Genomic DNA, 15,216 nt, shown 5'->3' on the forward strand with positions numbered 1-15,216 from the left:
GATATTAGCTTCTGAATATGGGAAAAATATGTCCTTGTATTTCTGTGCCACTCACAATTTTGTGTAATGACTCTAGACACAACGCTTTTAATATTAACATAACATAACGCTTTTAACATAATGCTTTTTTTTTAAGTTTAATCTGTATTGTTCATATTCATCCGCCACCTTCTTAAGTCTAGACAATCGACACACAATTAATCAAGGCATGATGTGGAGTGTTCACCTATTTTCACTCTCTAGATACTCCTACTATGGTCGGTTTCAAGTTACCGATGTGATGTCACTGAACTAGAGATGGGGAAAGCAGGAGCTCACCATTATAGAATATTCCCACCATGTGGGTATAATAGCCATACATAACTTTAAATGTAGAGATCATCATAAAAATGTAGAATTAACAATTAGGACGTGATGAGTTTTGAGCATTACCTTTCATTTTAATATAGTTGATTTATATTTTTAAGTTGATACAATTTAATTTTAAAAAATGGCTATTTTAAAAACTGGCTCATAAAATTTCTGAGCTCTCATGTGCTGGTATGAGCCGGTACTGAGACTACCTTGCCTGTAATGTTATGCAAAGCCAGAGACAAGAGAGAGAATGACTATCATTGGAAGGCTGTAGAACAGATACTTAACTGGTCACCTGGATGAAAGAATTCTCTAATTTCTCCTATTTATTGAGGTTTTTCTTGAACCATTATTAGGTAATTTGTCAGCCTCTCCTTATAGTTAAGTAGTTATTAAAAATCAATAAAATCTGATTTAAAAGCATTGTATATACTATGTATATATATAGTATATACAATATACAATGTAGTATTTATATTGTACACATATAAATAATATACACCATATACAAAATACATAATATATGATATATATTATACATGTATACTGTATATATATGGTATAATATATGACACAATATTATATAGTATTTGCCATATAATATACACATAAATATATATTATTAAATTATATATATACATAATATAACATATATAATATAATAAAAGAATAACTATATTTTTCCTAAGAGATTACTGTGAAGAAAAACCCTAATTTGGATATATAACAACAATGATAACAGTTATATGATACTTTATATATTATAAATAATGTTTTCATATATTATTTCACTTAATCCTAGCAACATCATGATATTCTCATTACTCTAATTTTGGAAATATATTATAAAGAAATTATATACATTAGTTACATGTCAGGAGACCCACAAATGGGACCCAGGTTAAACTTAAGCAGTAAAATGGTAAAATATCCAAAACTAGTATCTAAAAATGATAGTTCACTCAATCACAAGAATCACAAATCCCAAAGTAAAAATAGATAAAATATTTTCCTCCATAAAACACGATTTGAGTTCTTATTATCACGTGCAAAGTACTGCACGAGGAAAAGAGACAAAGGCACAGATCCTGTGTCCACACAATCATCAAATCAGCAGCCCACTATATCCCTGGCAGATATCAGCAAACAGGGATTCAAAATTCTTTGTGCCTATGTTGGCTTTTCCAAGCCTGGGAAAATCTGTACTCTCCAAAGCCCATTTTTGAACATGAGAATATCATGGCTCATTCATTTTGTTTCAGTCAAACAGAACAGCAAAACTAAAATATGAAAGCAGCTGCTCTGGGCCCTGAACAGCCAATGACAGAGGCCCAGGGCGGAGGAAAGGATTTTAGAGGTCAGACCAAGGTTACCGAGAGGATTAGATGAGATCCTATACACAAAAGTCCCCAGCAAAGCACCTGGCTCACAGCAGACCCTGGATCAGTAAGGAAAAAAAAAAAAAAAATCAAAACCAAAACGCTGTCTAACCACATTTATCCTGTGAGGGAATTAAGATCCCTGGAAGTTAATTTGCCTTCACAGAGTGCTGGCACCAGGTCAGGACCTGGAGTCTGCGCTGTAGGGTTTTCTCACTATGTCCACTGCCAAGGCAGAATTGATGATACAATCTGTAACATTTCCTGGACCAAGTGGTCGCATAAAGCGCTTGTTAATCTAAGAGTTAAAAACCACTCGATAGAGTTCTGTAAATATGCAGGTGATCAAATGAGTCAGTGTGAAGCTTTTTAAAGGATACTAGTCGTAAATAAAATACATAATTCTGAATTGACCAAGACTTATCTCAGTGCTTGGAGCATATACTATCGTGAAGGGGCTATTCTTTTATTTCTTGTGCGTGCGTTTGCTTTATGATAATAACCAGTGAAAGTCTCAAACTCTTCGTGAGCTTATCTATATAAACATGATTTGTGTGAGACAAACTCCCTTCTCCATTCACTCTACAGAAGCCATGTGCTTCTGTGTCTCTGTGCCTTCTTATCTACTGCGGCCGGCTCTCTGCAGGATGAACTGCTATGTGTGTGATAAACAACTGCTCACCAGACAAGATCTAGCTAACATGTCTCCAATTCTCCAGGCAGAGAGAAATCCTCCATTTTCTACTCTCATCAAACTGTTTACACCTGTCTTCTAAAAGTTATGAGTACCCAGAACATGCTAGGTACCGGGCTAAGTACAGATAAAAGCTGACATCTATCATGCACTCACCACGTGCCATGATCTGCACTAATTGGAGCATCTTACTTATTTAAGCCTCACAACAGTTCTTTGAGTGTAGCCTATCTTACCACCATCTTACAGATGAGAAGACTGAGGTAGATTAAGTAAATTTGCAAATTGATTAAGGGTAGGGAGATTTAAAGGCAGACAACGTATCTTGATTGACAGCCCCAACTGCTTCCCCTCTAGAACAGCTACAGCAGCTGCTCCAGCCTATAGACCTGGCAGGGAGGGGTTCTAGTGCCAGACTCTTTTGAACAACTTTTGTTTGGAAAACCCCTACTCTAATAGGAATCCCTATTAAAGTTGTTGCATGTGATTGCTCATAGAATAAGGCACCCATCTGCCCACCAACTTGAAACTGTTTGGTTGGTGAACGAAACACATGAAAGTAAAACATAAAAGAAAGGTTTAGATACAGGGAAATGATATATGTAGTAATGCTAATATACTTGAAATAAGTCACAGTAAACCACAACACACACACACACACAGCCCACACACAGAGGCATCTTTTGTATTAAGAAAGAAAGTGTTGGAAAATAATTTGGAATCTGTCTTAGCTATAGATTGATTGTACTGTTGGAAATGATTTTTTGTGTGTGTGTGCACACAGGAGTGCACATGCTTCTGTGTGTGTGTTTCCTTCCCCTAGCTGACCAGCCATTTAGTGGTCAGCTTTTTCCCTTTGTAAGTCACTACATAGTGCTGCTAGGTGTGTATATTTTTCACGCATTTGTTAATTTTTATTGATTCTAGTTTTTGTTAATGACATTTGACTCTCTGTAAAAAAAAAAAAAAAAAGATTGAGAGGTGTTTAGCACTGGGCTGCAGACTGTGGGTCTACCCTCCTCAACCTTCCTTCCTCCTCTTTCCACTGTGTGAACTATCCTTCCCTGCCTGCTTTTGCTTTCAATCTCTATCTTGCACAGGCATTTTTACCAAATTTTCACATCTAATCCTGTCTTGATGTTTGCTTTTCAGAGAGTGAATACTGAGAAAATGTATATGAGATATGATCATTGCCTCAAAGAACTCACAGTCTCACTGGAGGAAAGAACATACATATTTTAAAAATACAAATAACTTAATGCGATGATTCCTATATTTGTAGTAGAAACATCTTGAGAATCCAGATAAGAAAGCGATTGCTCTGTCTGGAGTAGATGAATGCAAATTAAGGACAAACACAAGGAGGGGATGACTTCTAGGTTGGATCCCAAAGGAGCTATTAGGATGCTGAGATAAGGGCAGTTCAGAAAGAGAGAATAACACCAGCAAAGACACAGAGGAACGAAGTCTTTAAAGTACTTAGGAAATAATGCACTTGTCCATTCCTGAGAAATGGCTTCACTGTTGCTGTACTTTAAAACACACACACACACATACACATACAGATCAGTAAAGCATACTTTGTTCAGAGCTGCCAATTTCAGGAGACCCTCTAAACTCAGTCCTCCCAAAAATAAAGGAAGCATGAACCACAGTCTGGCTCCATGTCCCCTGTTCTGTCTATACTTATTGTACAAATCATGTACCAGGTACCTGACAGATCATTAGAGGAAGAGCCGCAGATTTAAATATAGGTGTGACAAAGTTCTGTAAAATAGAAAGCAACAGGAAAATAACAGGCTTTCTTTCCATTACTATTTCCTTTCCAAGAGAAAAAAAAATTGAGAAGGACTGGTCTAAACTACATGAAAATGAGATCAAATTAGTGCTGATACACTCTGGAGGGAGGTAAGTTTCTGCATATCCAGTCGTGTGGAAAAACGTGAAGGATGCTGCACCCTTGAGAGATATGTCCCTGCATTTCCAGGGAAAAATGTGTAGCTTGCATATTACAGGATGTGCACTGGGAGTAAAAATTTTGGAAATGCAGAAACACAAATGAGAAAATAAAAGTCACCCATAATTCTATGGCACAGGGAAATATACACAAATATGTGTGTATCTATGTACGTACACATGCGTGTGTGGAGAACATGTTTAAAATGGATGGGATAACACCACATGGGACATGTTATAAACAGACATTTTATAAACAGTATCGGGTGCCTGGGTGGCTCAGTGGGTTAAAACCTCTGCCTTTGGCTCAGGTCATGATCTCAGGGTCCTGGGAATGAGCCCCGCATCGGACTCTCTGCTCAGCAGGGAACTTGCTTCCCCCCCTCTCTCTCTGCCTGCCTCTCTCCTACTGGTAATCTCTCTCTCTCTCTCTCTCTAACATATAAATAAAGTCTTAAAAAAAAAAAAAACCAGCTTGTATCATTTAGTTCTGTACTAGGAGCTATTGCTATCTACCATCACGAAAATTTCCCCTGCCCTGATTTCTGAGATATTTTTCTCTTCTAATTCTTGCTTCTTTCTTGCACTGACTTTTCCTCCTCTAATCTCCTCTTAAATCTTGAGGCTTTCTTGGGTCCACACTTTTCTCTGCTCATTCAGCCTGGTCTTTCAGCATGGCAAGGTCATCATTGCCTGGCATCTCTGCGGCCCCTCCACTGATAGCTCACTTCACGACTGTCTTATGTTTTCTAAATACCCATGAAACATCTTAACTTGAATAACTCACATATAACTCAAACACAATCTACCAAGAACTGAACTCAAATCTGATAAAGTCCTTTCCTTAGTTTTTAGATAGTACTGACTAAATACTGAAGCCAGAAGATTATCACCCTTGCCTTCTCCCTCTTTTTCCCTCCCAATGACCTTTGGTTACAAAGTATGATCTTTTCTATATGCAGCTGTCTCTCCCATTATTCTGTCCTCTCTAGCACTTCTGGCATGACCTTTGTAAGGGTCCCTTATCATTTCTTACCTGTTCTGTGGCAGAAGGTCCCTAACTTGTCTCCCTCCACCACATCTACTCATGCCTATACCGAATACTAAATGCAGCAGGAGGAATTAATTTACAAATAGACTATTTTTTTCCAAGAGATTTTGCAGGGAAGAATAGAAAAGAGCAAAACATTCAAAAACATCAAGAGAAGACCAGGTTAAAGCAAAGTTTGTTTGCTTTGTAATGTGAGAAAAAAAAATTTAAAGATTTTATTTATTTATTTGAGAGAGAGAGCATGATGAAGTGGGGGAGGGTCAGAGGGAGAAGCAGACTCCCCGCTGAGCAGGGAGCCCAATGCGGGACTTGATTCAGGACTTGATCCTGGAACTCCAGGATCATGACCTGAGCCAAAGGCAGTCGCTTGACCAACTGAGCCACACAGGTGTCCCTGTAATGTGAGAAAATTTAAGGAATATTGGTAGACAGCAAGGGAAGGAGCTAGTAAACCTGCAGTATAAGGGAAGGTTAACAGGGTAAGTTTCCCAAGAATGTCAGAGGGAATGAGATCCTAGAGCAATCCTCAGAACCCAAAGGAAAAGAAGTGAGAATAGGTAAAAGATCTACAATTGAGGGACATTTAAGGAGTTTGTACACTGAATTCTCAGGTTATCTGCTAAAGGTGAAAGAAAGAAGAAAAAGTGGGACCTTTGAAAAGATTGGTAAAAGCTTGTGACAACCTGATCTTAAATACTGCTGAATGGGATTGAGTAGAGATAAGCAACTGTCTGTTTATATGTTCACCATTATGCCCACACCTAGCACTGTGCCTGAGCATAGTACCCCCTCAGTACACACCTGAGAGACTAAGCTCCACAGGAGCAGAAATCAGGTCTCATTTATACAACTCATACTGTGCTTAATCGTTTAGAAACTCAAGTGTCAACAGAATGAATTGGTCTATAGAAAATTCCATAAAAATATCATGAGCCACACTCTCTGAAACTGGAAGCTTCTCGTATTATCCCCTTAAAGTTGAACTTTATTAAGAAGAAACAAAGAAAATTCATTTTCATTTCAGGGATTCACTAAATTCTTAGTGAATCTAAAAAACAATTCTTAGAATATGTTTGTATCATTAAAAATTAAACAAATTTCCTATTCTTACTGTTGATATTATACAATCTTACAAATGATACTAAAATAGTCATTATCTTTTATATTTTAATTACCTAAAACAGGAAACAGAATTAATTTTTTTTTTTTTTAGAAATATCATTTGAAATCTTTCTGAAAGGTATCAAAACAAATACAGGAGTCTTCTGATAAATTCTGAAAAAGTATATTCTAAGTCATTTTGAAGTGCCTTACGTAAACAATTAGTTCTACCTTGACTCTGTCTGTGCGGCTGTTGAAAAGTCCGATCCGTCTAATGGTGCTGAGGATAGGATCAGTGGAGTCATCAATCATGTTGTGAGTGGTCACTGGAGGCAAAGACTGTCGCTGAAGTCATAGAGGAAAGAAAATGTCAATTGTGGGACAAATTAATAAGTGTGACTAATTTCAACAATAGGTCATTGGCAACATGTCATCCAACCTTTATGCCCTCTATCTTTTGGAGAAATTAATGATGATGACTAAGTTTTGTGCAGATTTCAGAGGAAGGCAAAGGCTTGAAGAACTTCCTTCGGGAATTATGAACATATGATACTTCTGTTTCTCACCTGCAGCCACTACATGAAAGGCCTAGACTTCTTGACCACTCTTAAGACCTGTTTGGAATGAAGGTGTCCTGAAGTTGTGACTCAAGATGAACTCCTTTCCTGGATCCTTCTAGCAGGCCTGTCCTCTGATGGTACCTGATGCCTCACTGTTAGGACAAGATGTTGGTGCATGCCTATCTTCCATTTTTACAAAAAGTCCTCTCAGCTGAGAAACATTCACCTTTTCTTGATCATGACTCAAAATGCCATGCTTTTCAAAGATTTTAGGGACTGTTTTGTTGTCATTGCAATATACAATTGCAATTGTATATCCAATTGCAATTGCAAATCCAATTTCAAATGGACGTATTGGTTCCAAAGGAATTTTTAAGTGGATACAAGATAAATTCCATGAAATTTTTTAAAAGAGCACTGAAAAGCACCCAAAAAAGAAAATAAGTAAAGTTGCCATTTAGGTAAATGCATAAAAAAGACTTTTCTAGTTCCCGGGTTTATATATTTCCCATTCCAATAAGTTAAAATATTGATCTAAATTGATTTTAACAATCTTGGGAGTGTTGATCTCTCTTTTCTTCATTACCTGAGTTGAGAAGATGGCTCTTTTCATAATTGTTACATCATCTCGATCCAAAATATTGTTCATGTCAGGAATTTCTCCTCTGTGGGGCAAAATAATATTAATAAGAAAAATAAAAATAACTGGCACAAATTCAATGTCTCCATGAGTCAGATAGTGTTCTAAGCACTTTAAAAATAAATATAAAGCAAACATGGTTTCCTGATGACACTCAAAGGCATGAAGAAGTTTGATAAAAGAATAATTTTGACAACATAGAAGAAAGTTAAAATTCCTTTTTTAAATTTTTTAATTGTAACTTCTTTTTTAAAAAGATTTTATTTATTTATTTGACAGAGATTGATAGTGAGAACAGGATCACAAGCAGGGGGTGGAGTGGGAGAGGAAAAGCAGGCAGGACTCTGGGATCATGACCTGAGCCAAAGGCCACTGCTTAAGGACTGAGCCACCCAGATGTACCTTAAAACTCATTTTTAAAGCATTAATGTTGACCATCAGGAGGACACTTTCATCATATTTGGCTACTCTTGAGTATGTTCACAAGTGGCCATACCTGTCCATCTATAATTTGATATTTTTACTGGTAAAAGGAAATGATGCATGCCTTGCCACGCTCAGTCAGGAGACAACCAGCTTTCTCTTCATATTCTAATAAAATTTATATATATATATATAAAATATGTATTATATATATATTATTTATTTATATTAATATTTATATTAATTATTTTTATTATTTTATAATACATTATATTATATTTTATAATATAAAATAATTATTTATATTAATTATTATATATATTATTTATTATTTATATATTTTACAATATATTTTGATTTGATTTAATTCTTTAGAATTTTTAATACTTTTATATAATTCATTTATTTTATATGTATTTGTATGTTTATTATTCATTAAGTAAATATAGGTTACTTAACATTACTTAATATAAACTTAATATAAACTTAGTATATAAATATAGTATTTAATATATAAAGTCAATATATATTTTGACTTATAAGTTTCATGAAATCTCCATCAGTTTCACATTGACATATTAACCCCTAATGAGAGTCCCATTGAATTAGAACCTAATTTGTCTATGTGAATATGTTCACATTTGTACAACCTGTTTATAAGTATTTGTCAGATGATGGGTAAAACAAAACCCATTCCCATAATATAATACATATTCAAAGGCTAATAATTCCTTTATATTTGGAACAAAAGAAATACATGGTAGTGTATAAGTTGTTAAATTTGAATAATGAAGCCCTAACATATTTGAAGTATTAAGTAGTCTCAGCACCTACCTTAACAATGCATCATAGAGTTTTTTTCCAAAATTTTCCTTCACAGAATGTGCAATGTCCCTGTATAAATTGGAAGATTTATAATTTAAACATTGTTGCAATTTAAAATCTGTTTGTGTGACCATGCTGATGTTTTGTCAGTGTGTCCTTCGAAATTAACAGGTTTCTCTTGTGGAACCTCTTCTATTATTTTTCCCAGTTGCCAATTTAGCTTGAGTTCAGACCTCCAGAGCTGAGGCAGCAGAATGTCCCGAGCAGTCCACAGAGCTTAACATTTCTTTGCCTGATGATACTCAGGCCAGGGTAAAGGGCAGGGTGGGGTAGTGGATGGAAGTATAGATGTAACAAGATGGCAAATTCATTGGTGATTATTGAATGTGGGCTATGGGTATGGAAGGGGTCATTACACTAAATGTCTTTACTTTAGCTTTCATTTTTAAATTTTCACAATAAAATTAAAAATAAATTTGACCTATCTTTAAAGATTTCTACAGAGTTTTTAATCCTTCCATGGTGGCTCATTCCAGTGTTTTTATAATAACACAGTTTGATAGGCACTACATAATCTGACATAGTAGCCTATGAGAAGAGAACCAAGCAGCACTTGTGCTATAATAATCTTTTTTTAAAGATTTTTTATTTATTCATTTGTGAGAGAGGGAGAGAGCTGAAACAGAGGGGGAGGGTCAGAGGGAGAGGGAGAAGTAGACTCCCTTCTGAGCAGTGACCACCTCCCTACCCCCACCCAACGTGGAGGGTTGATCCCAGAACCCCAGGATCATGACCTGAGCCAAAGGCAGAAGCTCAACTGACTGAGCCACCCAGGTATCCTTTGTGCTATAATAATGTTTTCCTTTTAATATTTTATTTATTTATTTGACAGAGAGAGAGCATGAGAGAGGGAACACAAGCACAGGGAGTGGGAGAGGGAGAACCAGGCTTCCCTCAGAGCAGGGAGCCCGATGCTGGGCTTGATCCCAGAACCTTGGGACCATGAGCTGAGCCAAAGGCAGACACTTAACAACTGAGCCACCCAGATGCCCATGTGTTATAATAATTATATCTTAAAGAAAAAAGTTTAAGGCATATATCAGAAATTACACATGTTAAAAAAGTCTGTTGACACTTATTGCTTGAGAGCGTTTACAAGACATGAGATTACCATAGCTGTTTCCGTACTGCTTGGCCTTTCAGCGTTTCCACATTGAAATTATTTGTCTTGGCAGGCATGATGAAAAACACCACTACTGTGACATCACTTTTATGCATCTAGTAGGGGATTAGGAAACACGACAAGTCAACTACCAAAGGTAAAAGAAAACATCAACAGATGGACCTTAAACTTAAAAAAAAAATACTGTTTTAAATTATCTTTAAATAAAAACAATACTTATTTATGATTCACAGAGAAATTAAACCCACCTTCCTGAAGCTTTACTCAGAAATAATTAATTTAAATCTGGTTTTTAGTCGTGATCTTTTGATTAACAATTTGAAAATTCATACATAAAATATTTTCCTTAAGCAGGTAAAATACATAGCAATTGCTAGTGGTATCACAGTGCTTTTCTGGGGTTAAAAAAAAGGTCAGATGAATGTGAGTTAATGTTACAAAGCCAAAATTAGTTCCTTAAAATTTCAGATTGGAAAATTTATGGGGATTTAGTTTTGTTTCATTCTCTTTTTTCTAGTTTACTCACAATAATTTGCACAAATAGATTACTTACACTTTTCCTTTAAAAGTCTTGCCATAATGCTGCATTTTGTTTTTCTGGTCCTAAAGCACAGGAACAAGCCTGTGCCCAGGCCCTCTGGTGGCAGGCAGTGCCGGAGGCTTTAAAAGCTTAACTTAACCCAAGCCTCATAATAACAACAGCTAGCATGCTCTTCATTTTACTAACTGAAAGAGTGGTGCGAGTTTCAATTGTTTGAGTTCCTATCACAGATTATTGGCAAAGCTAAGATTCAAAATGGTGTTTTTTGATTCTATACTGTTTTCTTTTCCTCTTCCCTAGCACATCTCAGAAGGAAATGACATACCCAAACAGCTGTGAGAGTGGAAGCATAAACTCATTTAAAACAGTGCACATATGAATGATCATGTGTTCTGGAAATGACTGTCTCCTAAGTGTGGGCACCCATATTTTGTGGCCCCCTCAGAGGTCTGACAGTCTATTAAGATAATCTGTGGAAGTCAGAGACTAGGAAACTCACTCCAGAGTAGCCAACGTGCTATGAAAGAATAAATATACTATATGAGAGAGAATGCTTTCTTTTAATTTCTTCAAGTATTGTAATGATCTTTGATATCTAGAATAGTGATTGGCCTTTGCTTTATACATAAAGATAAAGTGACTGTTTAATAAATGTATAGAAAAATTGATTAATAATATCGCTAAACATGATACATGTTTGATATAACTTTGAGCCCATAAAGCTTGTTGAATAGGTACATACCAGAAATATTATGGAATAAGATTATTCCGGCCTATTCTAGAATAATTTCTGTGGTCTTCAGTCTTATTTTACAGAGTTGGGTTTTTATTAATGTATTATTTCCTTATTAAGTAGCATCAGTAAATCTGTCAGGATACTTGGTAAGATGTCTGCTCTAAAGCAAAAATAAATCTATGTCCAAGGAAAAAAAATTAACCGGAGAAGAGTACAAGCTCAGGAAAGTTTAGGTTGTCTTGGTATCTCAGTAGGATTGAAATTCTACACTGGTCTCCTATAGCTTACTGTTATTTATTCTATATTTTTACATGATAAGATTAGAATATAAGCCAATAACTTTAATCACTAGCTATTACATGGTACCATTTTGTGTAGCTCCTTCTGTTGGTACAGGTTTTATTGCTGGCTTAATTGGGGAACCTATATTAAGTTCCACCTTCCTGAACAAAAATTGATGGATTCCACATGGAAGTGGGAACCTCTTTTCCCCTTCTTGTTTCCATGATGTGGGACATCTCCTGGTTTCATAGTTCAAACTCTTACTCTCAGGGAGGATGTGTGGCTGGTGAGTAGGGAGAGAAATAACATTTGTTTGTGTTTTCCCTGTTGTACAGAAAACAACTGGTTGGTTGCCTGCAGTGTGGTGCAGATTCCTCTGCCTGCCTTCTTTGGTTGGGGGAACACAGCAATGTGATGAGCTAGCCAGGTCTACCAGCAGGTTCAATATCAGGAAGCCTATGGGTGTCCTTTAACAAGCCACATCTCCCATTATAGTCTTTATTGGTTTTTAAAATGGTGAATCTTGTTCTCCATTTGCTTGATTTCTTCATATTTATCTCTCAACTGGTTAACTCTTGGGACAAGAGAAGGAATGCTATAATGTCATCTTAAAACAGAACACAATAAGCTCATGGCTCTCTTTAAAAAATACCTGATAACATAGACAGATACACGAGTGAACAAAGTGGCGATCCCAATATGTAACTTGAAAGGCTGGAGTTGTTCTTAGAAGATTGTCATTTTAAGTATTCACAATCATATATCTGTTAGAAACTTCTTTTTTTTTTTTTTTTTTTTTTTTTTTTTTTTTTTTTTAAAGATTTTATTTATTTATTTGACAGAGAGAAATCACAAGTAGGCAGAGAGGCAGGCAGAGAGAGAGGAGGAAGCAGGCTCCCTGCCGAGCAGAAAGCCCGATGCGGGGCTTGAACCCAGGACCTGGGATCATGACCTGAGCCGAAAGCAGTGGCTTAACCCACTGAGCCACCCAGGCGCCCCCTGTTAGAAACTTCTTAAGAAGCCAGAAAGTTCTGTACTTCCCACAGAAGGAAGTCCTTCTGTAAAAGTATTACACAGTGTTCTATAGCATTCTTACCCTCAGCAGAAAATTTAGCCTGGATAAGGCTTCTAGGAAGATGTCAGCTCCTTTGTTTGAAAACTCATATCTCCCAGCAATGAAAAGGAACAAAGTCTTTTCAAGATCGAAGTCCAGATGACTAAAACAAAACAAAACAGTTTCAAATGAAATAAGGCAATGGCAACAAAATGTACAAACAAATTCTGTTAAAGTTCAAAGGGGGCTGGGAAAGATAAACATTTACTATAACAATTTTGTTTTCTCTATGCCATAGGTTTTTTTAAATAAAGAAGAACATACCCATAGAAATGACCTCGAACAAAATCTTGGATCCTGGCCTTGTACATGGCATGTAGATTTTGAAACTCATGCACTGCTGAAAATTTCTTAACATTTAAGCCATTTGGAGTAACTACATCTGGAAAAGCAAAAAAAAAAAAAAATCATCACAGAAATCTTTTGAGAGAGGGTACCGTTGTAGCAAAATAGTGTGCTTTAATATATTAAATTTTAAAATAAATAAATTAATTAACTAGTCTAGATGTTCCTTAACATTTCTAGTTTCTATCATACAACTAAAAATTCATAAAACATCAGAATAAGCTGCTGAAATAGGAAATTAGGGGTGTGTGACCAAAACAACATTAACTAGGACAACAAAACATCTAATTACAAGCACAAATAATGAGTACTATAGTTTTCATTTTTTGGTGGCTTACTATTGCTCTAAATGCTCAAAATGCTTTAAAATATAACTCATCTAATCCTTACAAGAAGCAATGGGGTTAGGTGTTCTTATCTGCATTTTCAGACGCCCAAACAGGCCCAGAGCTGTTAAGGAATCTGTCAGAGAACACAAATACCAGTAGGAGTAGAATCCATGCAGTCTGCCTCCACATGTTGTGTCTCTGGCCACGGTGTGCATGAAACTACCTCCTAGCATCTTGTCTGGCCAAGTGTGTGGGAAATGTTCTATCTGGAAAATTGGAAAGGCAGTCCTTTATTTCTAATTCCCAGAAGATTTTACTCAAACAGGAAGACATTTTTGGTTTTCCAGAATAATCAGCCTGTGACAAGAAAGATAGAGACTCAGGGCACAAGATGGGAACTACCTAGTGACTTGAATACACAGGTTGCTGCAAAAACAAATGAAATTCAAAAAAAGAAGCTATGTCAAAAAAAAAATTTTAACACATGGCAATGGGCATTTTTGCAATGGAGATTTGAGCTAGAATTATAAGTGTGCCATCATTTAGAAGGATATTTTAGAGTTAACAAGCTATCTTTTGAAATGGTTCCAGAAAATCAACCCAGGCTTTCTGGTCATAGCAATCGCAAACTGCCAATTCTTCTGATTTTTTACTAAGTAACTGGGCAAATTATATACTCCACAGCAGAGTCAATTTTAGGTTGCCAAAGTTTCTAGTGAAAACCCTCATGTGAATAATTCCTATAGGACAGTAGACAATCCCCTCTTACAATGTATTTCCCTTTCCATAACATTATATAGTGCTTTGTTCTAGACTCTAGTGTATTTGACAAATATTAGCTTCGTTTTTATAAAATCATATAAAGTAACTTATTTTGCTATCCACGTTTTATAGGAGAAGAATCTAACCTAGAGAGAGGTTAAGTTATTTGCCCAAGATCAAGAAATTGCAAAGTCACAGAGGTAGGATTCAAAACCACCGCAGCCTGGAGGCACCTGGGTGGCTCAGTTGGCTAAACTTTGGACTCTTAATTTCCCTCAGGTCTAGAACTCAAGGTCATGAGATCGAGCACTGTGTCGGATTCCATGCTCAGCTCAGAATTGACTTGAGAGTCTCTCTCTCCTTCTACTGCTCCCCACACCCCATGTACTCTCTCTCTAAAATAAATAAATAAATCTTTAAAATAAATTAAAATAAAGCTAAGGCAGTCTGGCTCTGAGGTCTACACTTTTATCCACTGTGACAATCAGCTGTCTTGTCCAAAAAGATATAGAAGCCAAGAATGTATATTAATATCACTTTATTATGACTTTAATTCCTCTGGAACTTTTCCAGTGTTTCACAAACGAAGTTGTATTTGGCAGCAGGAGGAAGGATAAGATTGTGTGGACTTTCGATAAAAGAGCAGCCTCAAGAGAAAGTTTTATTTTAGAATAGAAAAAAAAAAAAAAAAGCATTTTGTAAGCACAGAAAAGATACTGTAGACAAGAAACAAGAAGGATGCAAGAAAGAAATAGCATATTGATGGAGTTAACTTCTGTAAGGGGCATGACAGTGAGAATCCAAGTGAACCCTAGGGAATACTTGGAAAGACAAAAGGAGAACATAGAACCTATATGCTGTCATTATTCAAATTTTTTGGATTCTTCTTTAAAAAAAAAAAATATCAAGCACCTTGAAATACCTCCTCCAGACATCCAACT

General features: G+C 36.1%; 1 protein-coding gene across 2 annotated transcripts in view; it reads right to left on the reverse strand.

Moving 5' to 3' along the window:
• GYS2 (glycogen synthase 2) overlaps nt 1-15,216 on the reverse strand; it is a 56,182-nt gene that overhangs the window by 10,484 nt on the left and 30,482 nt on the right. For both annotated transcript variants that reach the window (XM_047743530.1, XM_047743529.1), the window contains exons 6-11: nt 13,104-13,221; nt 12,822-12,942; nt 10,155-10,261; nt 8,993-9,052; nt 7,682-7,760; nt 6,767-6,880 (exon numbers count right to left, since the gene is read on the reverse strand). In XM_047743530.1, the coding sequence (XP_047599486.1) occupies nt 6,767-6,880; nt 7,682-7,760; nt 8,993-9,052; nt 10,155-10,261; nt 12,822-12,942; nt 13,104-13,221 (599 nt within the window). The remainder of the gene's footprint in view (nt 1-6,766; nt 6,881-7,681; nt 7,761-8,992; nt 9,053-10,154; nt 10,262-12,821; nt 12,943-13,103; nt 13,222-15,216) is intronic.

This window comes from Lutra lutra, chromosome 8, assembly GCF_902655055.1.
Source record: "Lutra lutra chromosome 8, mLutLut1.2, whole genome shotgun sequence".
NCBI lineage: Eukaryota > Metazoa > Chordata > Mammalia > Carnivora > Mustelidae > Lutra > Lutra lutra.